General features: G+C 38.2%; 1 protein-coding gene across 7 annotated transcripts; it reads right to left on the bottom strand.

Annotated features, from left to right (window-relative positions):
• Nucleotides 1–1177: 1177 nt before the first annotated feature.
• On the bottom strand, nt 1178–4860 carry LOC119795347 (piggyBac transposable element-derived protein 3-like). Of its 7 annotated transcripts, none has more exons than XM_038303290.1 (6): nt 4489–4860; nt 3547–4380; nt 3240–3290; nt 1739–1808; nt 1543–1655; nt 1178–1470 (listed from the first exon to the last, which is right to left on the bottom strand). In XM_038303290.1, exons 1-4 carry the CDS (start codon nt 4679–4681, stop codon nt 1753–1755), a joined length of 1134 nt encoding a protein of 377 aa, XP_038159218.1. In that variant the 5' UTR covers nt 4682–4860; the 3' UTR covers nt 1178–1470; nt 1543–1655; nt 1739–1752. The 7 variants fall into 7 exon arrangements, with proteins under 7 accessions (XP_038159218.1, XP_038159220.1, XP_038159219.1 ...); XM_038303292.1 differs by having other exon boundaries at nt 1178–1467; XM_038303291.1 differs by having other exon boundaries at nt 1543–1600.
• Nucleotides 4861–7837: the final 2977 nt, after the last annotated feature.

Genomic DNA, 7837 nt, shown 5'->3' with positions numbered 1-7837 from the left:
CTGGCAGCTGAGTTGCCAGAAGTTTACCGTCTTTATACGGTAAAATTCTGGCAACCAAAACTGCCAGTTTTTTACCGTATTTCTAAAATACGGTAAAATTCTGGCAACCAAAGCTGCCAGTTTTTTACCGTATTTCTAAAATACGGTAAAATTCTGGCAACCACAGCTGCCAGTTTTTTACCGTATTTGCTAAATGCAGGATTTTACCGTATTTTTAAAATACGTTAAAATTCTGGCAACCACAGCTGCCAGTTTTTTACCGTATTTGCTAAATGCAGGATTTTACCGTGTTTTTAATATACGGTAAAATTCTGGCAACCACAGCTGCCAGTTTTTTACCGTATTTGCTAAATGCAGGATTTTACCGTATTTTTAAAATACGGTAAAATTCTGGCAACCACAGCTGCCAGTTTTTTACCGTATTTGCTAAATGCAGGATTTTACCGTATTTTCAAAATACGGTAAAATTCTGGCAACCACAGCTGCCAGTTTTTTACCGTATTTGCTAAATGCAGGATTTTACCGTATTTTTAATATACGGTAAAATTCTGGCAACCACAGCTGCCAGTTTTTCACCGTATTTTGTAAATGCAGGATTCTACCGTATTTTTAAAATACGGTAAAATTCTGGCAACCACAGCTGCCAGTTTTTTACCGTATTTGCTAAATGCAGGATTTTACCGTATTTTTAATATACGGTAAAATTCTGGCAACCACAGCTGCCAGTTTTTTACCGTATTTGCTAAATGCAGGATTTTACCGTATTTTTAATATACGGTAAAATTCTGGCAACCACAGCTGCCAGTTTATTACCGTATTTTGTAAATGCAGGATTCTACCGTATTTTTAAAATACGGTAAAATACCGTACTTCCTAAAATATTTAAAAAAAAATAAAATGTGGTTTTGCCGTAGTAAATACGGTCATGCTGACTGAGGCATAATATCTCCATGAGTGAAAAACACATCCAGACTGGATGATATATTGACATTTTATTGTAAACCCTCCCCCCCAAAAAAACTTATGGTAAATTACTGGTCTCTGTTCCTACCAGAATTTTACCATACAAATTATAGTACAACACACAAGGAAGTGTAACTTGTCAAGCATTTCTATACAGAAAGTTATAAAGAAAATAATTTCTAATTAAACAAAAATACAGATTACAAGTAATCCACTTAAAGAAACAATTTCTATTTAAAAAGTCAAGTTAAAAAAAGAACTGATTCTATTTTCTGTCCAGTTTCCTCACGGTATTACTGAGATCTGGAAAACAGAAACAAAACAAACAGTATGTGTCCACATAAGAGATAACATATTGTAGAAGACAAAATGGTGATAAAAGGATTCTTGTTCTGGGTTGAGAGTCACAAGTCGCTGAGATCAGACGTTGCTCAGGATGGTTGTAGTCTTCCCAGTCACAGGTTGAAATTGAGACTCGCATGTTGTCAATCGGGTGTTTCCTCTCTGCTGGAAAACAAAAAGAAAAAGTTAGAAAGATGCACTACATGAACATCTTATTCGCTTAAATGTTTGTTTCACCTTTGTTGACTTGCATATGGACACAGGTACTTCAACCAGGTGGTGCGATCATTTCTGACTGAAAATTCAGTAGTTAAACCTTTGTTTGTTGTCAACAGGTGTGATCCTCTGGTCTGCAACCAGACAAAATACACAAACAAAAAACAAATAAAAACAAATATAACTGTTTTAGGCAATTTATGAAATAGATACTCACCATTTATCTGAGTCTCATGAAGGCCAATAGGTTGTCTTCAACCATTTATGTAAGTTACATTTCCTGCAAGCTAGCAGAAACAAAGCTGTAAATGTGAACACTTTTCATACAGGCAAACAAATTGATACAGCTGAGACAATGTATGCTAGGTTAGTTTTTCTCAGTCACTTTTGGTGCATTTCTCAAGTCATTGTTGGCATTTACAAAACAGTAAGCGCATTTCTCAAAACAATTTGTAGAAACAGGAAAAATAGGATTTGTTTGCTTTCAAAATCCTTAGTTCAGCTCTTAAAATTCTGTCTGTTAACATATCAGTGACTCAAAATAATAAGTTATAGTCTCTCTATGTACAGATAAGACAGTCAAATTGATTAGTCATGAGAAGAGACTACAAAAGGATCATTTACGCCAGTGTTTCTCAACCCTGCTCCTCACCACCCCCTGCTCTGCATGTTTTAGATGTGCCTCTACTCCAGAACAGCTGATTCAAATGATTGGATGACAATCAAGTACTGCAGAAGCTTGTTAATCATCCAGAGATACAATTCAGGTGTGTGGCAGAAGGGAAATACCTAAGCCTGCAGGACAGGGTGACGCTGAACACCAGGATTGAGAAACACTGATTTACGCTTTTGCTATAATTTATTCATGGACCATGCCTTGGTGATTCAGAAAGAAAAAGACAGAAATGCAGAGAACAAAAAAAGTAGAAAAGGAGCCACAGGACAATCTCCTCAAGGAAAACTGTACAGTGCTGTAGAAATTACATTACATTTTAATTTCCATAGTCACTTTGTTCCTTAACTCCACTGAGGATCTTTTTTCCTCAGTGGGGTTAAGGAATGAACAGTAGGGTGGGAGGACCTCCATCAGCGTCATGTTGTGGGTCTCAGCCATGTCCTGATGTTGGACTGATGGAAACTGGCAGATGTCCTCAGCCTCTTCTGACTCTTCTTCTGCTTTCCTCCCAACTATTTCCTCCTCAGCCTCACTCCTCTTCTTCTCTCTGGCTGTTCACTCTGTCCAGATACTTGTTCATCAGTTCTCAGACATGTAACATTGTGTTGTGTTCTGACTATATAGAGCATAATGTTGCCAACTGATGGTTCACAAGATGCACCTCCAATCTGTTTCAGAAAACTGGTTGATCGTTGGTTGAGCTAATGGTTCATACACTGACCTGTTAGAGAAACTCAGGACTCACTTGGGAGCAATTTACCAATTCAGGACAGATTTAGAAAATAATAGAATATAAATTAATTAATATATGATTCACATTATGACAACTTTAAGACTTATGCATGTTAAGACTTACACAATGAACTGATGCTATTTTGGAAGTTGAGAATTCAACACAGACACGTTGTTGTCCTGTTGTCCTCATTTTCTGTATACACCCTTTATCCTCCGGGTCAAAATGACCCGTCTTCACTAAACCCCCAATATAAGCAGCTTAATTGAATTTTAAACACCAAATTCTATCTTGTATATTGTCACTCACCACAAAATGTGTGAATACTTGAGTTTTCCCTCTCCACTTGAATTTCTATAGCTTAAGAAAAAAAATGTGCAAAATGAGTTTCGAATGCATTTTTATTCATCACAGTGACTAATTTTCTTTTACTTTTCTCCAGTGAACAAGAGGATGTACAATACAAAAATATGAAAAATAACATAACCCATTCAACTAATTGGCACATGTAGGGCAGTATGCAAGTGCACAGTCTTTGCAGATATATTTCTTACACCTGCAGCACACAGTATGTGTTTTACAGTCTGAGGGCAGAACTGACATCTCTTCCTCTTACTTGGCTTAGCTGGGGAAGTGGCTGTGGTAGATGGATCCTCAGGTTGATCAGGAGCTGCTGCACTCTGAATAGCTTTCACAACTGCTGCTGAGGCTTCTGTGCGGGGGACATGCTTCCTTCTTTCAATGAGTGGAGTTACAAGTGCCTTTCCTAGCTGCTCCAGGAACACCCTCCTCTTGTTGTGCTTATGAGACATCCAGGTTGGGTTGATCTCTATCCAAATCACAAAGGCATTGTAGGAGGACACATCAATGATGTTGTGGAAGATGACCAGGGGCCAGCGGGCAGTCATTCTTCTGCAGCTATATGCTCCAATCACCTTATCTAGGTTGTCCACACCTCCTTTGTTTCGGTTGAATTCCAGGATAATGATTGGCTTCCTGTCCTCACGGTCACTAGTGTCGCCGTCTTTGTGCAGTGTGCTCAGAAGAACTACATTCTTGTTTTTCTTTGGGAGGTAGGAAACTAGAGTGGTGGTGGGTGTGAAGGCAAACTTTGAGGAGAAGACCTCTCTCTCCTTTGACCCAAGCAGTGCAGGTGGGAGCTCAGGCTTGTTCTTTCGAACTGTACCAACCATGGTGATCTTCCTCTTCAGGAGCTGCTGTCCGAGTTCATAAGAGTTGAAGAAATTGTCACATGTCACATTGTGACCCCTCAGTCCCTCTGTCACATCAAGCACAACTCGCAACCCCTGGTTCTTCTCTGGGCATCCACTGGTTGACTTCCCAGTATAGACTTGCATTTTCCAAGCATAGCTTGATTCGGAAGCCACCCATGACTTGATCCCATATTTTGCTGGCTTGCTGGGCATATACTGCTGGAAAGGACAACAACCTTTGGACAAAAGACATTAGCATCAGTGATTAGTATCAGTGTCACAGAAAACAGTCAAAGAAATCAATAGTGAAAATCACTTTTATTACAAATATGAAAACAGATTACCTCTAAATGGAACCAGTTGCTCATCCACTGTTACATCAGGCTCTGGATTGTAGAGGTAGGGTAACCGCTCCACCCACTTGTCCCATACCTCTCTTATGGCTGCAAGTTTGTCTGTCATACATCTTGCTGGTCTTGATTCACGGTCATCAAATCGCATCAGTCTTGAGTAGGTGTGAAAGAGTTTGAGTGGCATTGTGGCTCGGAAAATTGGCCTTCCACTCTCTGCTTACTTCTGCTACTGATTGATCTGAGACACAACTAAAACTTTGTAACATTTTATGGTTTGTAAATAACTCTGTGACCTTGATTTCAACTCCATTTGCCTCACGGGTCATTTTGACCTGAAGACCATCTTTGTACCTTTTTTTGTACAGCTTATATGGAAATGAGACTAAAAGCAACACTGAACTTTTTCTATTGTCTGGGCCAATCTAGGAAAAGTCTTAAAATCTCAAGTTAAAAAAATTACATTTAGGGGATTTTGGGGGGGTGGGGGTGGGGGGGGGGGGGTGGGGGGGGGGGGGGGGGGTGGGGGGGGTTAACACAGTGGCGGGTCATTTTGACCCGAGGACAACAGGAGGGTTAACATATTTTGATCAAGACGATAAAAGAAAATTACAATTATAAAAGCATAGAAGTGTACATAACCAGCTACATGATGTACAAAAGCAAAACTTGCAAAACTAATTTTTTGATGTGCAGAAGTGACACAGTAATTTGAAGATTGAACAGGTAGTTTTAGGAATTTCAATTCTGTTCTGAGAGATGCACCCAAACTGAGAAAAGCTGTAAAATATTAATATTTAAATTCTCTTATTTTAAAATCCTTCAACTGTCATGGACCCAGTGACTTTAGTGCAAGTATTTTGGGGGTGAGAGTCAAGACGTCAAAGGAAAATATTAAATAATATCTCTGATGCCAAGCTTTATACTTCTAAGTATTACCAAAGTATTGAAACAAAAGCTAACATGTTCTTCAGAGATTTAACTTGCATGCATGAACATTTCACACTCAAAGTAATTCAAATTAATTATTGAACCAAACTTGGAAAAAGTTGCTTCTGCCATTAACAATAACTTTAAGCACATGTAGTCTAAAGTAGACCAGAAATATAATCTATGCAGCCGTTCCTACAGAAACATTAATGGAAGTGTTGCATCTGTGAAGATTAAATGTTCCGTATAGTAAAAATATATAGCTGCAGTGCATATACATAAACAGCATGGCTCAGAAACTACACATTTCTTTGTCAGTTGGTTAAAGTTAGCTAACTTCAGTTAAAACCGTGAAAGGGACTCACCTGTGATGTGTTGCCCTTCTCCTCCTGAACGTGCAAAAATAGCAGAAATTTGATTTCAAAGACAGTAGCAGCATCTTGACAAGGACCAGGCCTACTGGGCTCTCAGCACCCTAGTTAGCAACCTTAGTTAGCACAGTGACTTTACTGTGTTGAGTTCAGGACACCACTACAGGAACAGAGTTAAAAGAATCTTGCTGCTGATGCTGAAGGATCAAGCAGCAATGCAAACTAGATAATTATTTGTTTACATGACAAATAACAGTCTCCATTTACTGTAAACCCTGCTATTTATCACAATAACAAAATGAAAAACTCTCTAGACAAGGGGTCCCCAAACTACAGCCTGTGTCATTTGGTCTGGCAATGCTGGATCCGGCCTGAGAGCATTCAGTGTATTTTTTTCATATAAGGTATCTTTCTCCAAAAACTAAGACCGGCCCCCAAGCAGAGAAAGGAACAGCTATGTGGCCCTCGCAGGAAAAAGTTTGGGGACCCCTGCTCTAGACTATTCTCTACTAATAGCACAATATTTAAAACCAAGTGTGGGATTTGTGAAACTTCAATGATGGGTGACTTTACAACTTGTATGATTTTGGATAACACTAGAATTGTTCTTTATTGAAGTTTCACAAATCAGATAAAGGTTTTACAAACCCCACACTTGGTTTTAAATATTCTGATATGAGTTGAGAATAATCTAGTCCAGATTTGAAGAGTCTAGGTGTTGTAGTTTTTTTAGCTAGAGTAAATTAAAGATGCTGATTGTAGTGAAAAATTAGGTGGAATTGCCCTTTAGCCATTTCCCAAATTGGAAGCAGCAATTGGAAACCAACTTCAGCTTTATTCAAGCAAGAGGGGCTAACATACAGTTCTCTTAATGTTAATGATCAAATACTCTCATAAGTGATGGTGGCGTTGGCTGTAGGAGTTTGCTTTGCAATCGGTGGATTGCCAGATCGATGCCTGGTCTACTGCTGAGATTTCAGTTTGGTGTATTAAAGGCATTATTAAAAAAGAAACCAGAATATCACACCAGCATTCTGTTCTTTGTAAAAAAAATTCTTTTGCAGTCTTGTTTACGCTTTTACATTGTAGATCTAAACATCAGCAAAATTTGTAATTTTGGCTGATTGCTACTGTTAAGTTTAGGGTAATTAACTGCTGGCAATATTACAATTTTTTAAGAACTTTACAATTACTTATATTTTTACACTATATTTCTGTATTTTCTACATTCGTGACTGTCACAATTATTTAGGATATATATTTATTCAGTTATGATAATGCCATGTATTTTCTACGGCAGTATAATGCTTTGAATATTCTGGTCAGTAACTGCTGGCATTTTACAATTTTTTACCGTAAATTTACTGACTTTCTTTGCAGTTTCGACTTACGGTGGTTCCATGTAATTTCTACGGTAATGCAATGTTTTTGGATACGACGGTCAAAAACTGTTGGTCTTTTACCATTTCTTACCGTAAATTTACTGACTTTCTTTGCAGTTTCGACTTACGGTAGTTCCATGTAATTTCTACGGTAATGCAATGTTTTTGGATACGACGGTCAAAAACTGTTGGTCTTTTACCATTTCTTACCGTAAATTTACTGACTTTCTTTGCAGTTTCGACTTACGGTAGTTCCATGTAATTCTACGGTAATGCAATGTTTTTGGGTACGACGGTCAAAAACTGTTGGTCTTTTACCATTTCTTACCGTAAATTTACTGACTTTCTTTGCAGTTTCGACTTACGGTAGTTCCATGTAATTTCTACGGTAATGCAATGTTTTTGGATACGACGGTCAAAAACTGTTGGTCTTTTACCATTTCTTACCGTAAATTTACTGACTTTCTTTGCAGTTTCGACTTACGGTAGTTCCATGTAATTTCTACGGTAATGCAATGTTTTTGGATACGACGGTCAAAAACTGTTGGTCTTTTACCATTTCTTACCGTAAATTTACTGACTTTCTTTGCAGTTTCGACTTACGGTAGTTCCATGTAATTTCTACGGTAATGCAATGTTTTTGGATACGACGGTCAAAAA

This window comes from Cyprinodon tularosa, unplaced genomic scaffold (assembly GCF_016077235.1).
Source record: "Cyprinodon tularosa strain WSP-4 unplaced genomic scaffold, ASM1607723v1 ctg51, whole genome shotgun sequence".
NCBI classification, from domain to species: Eukaryota; Metazoa; Chordata; class Actinopteri; order Cyprinodontiformes; family Cyprinodontidae; genus Cyprinodon; species Cyprinodon tularosa.
Note: the sequence above shows the minus strand (reverse complement) of the source record. Positions and strands in the feature narration are given on the sequence as shown.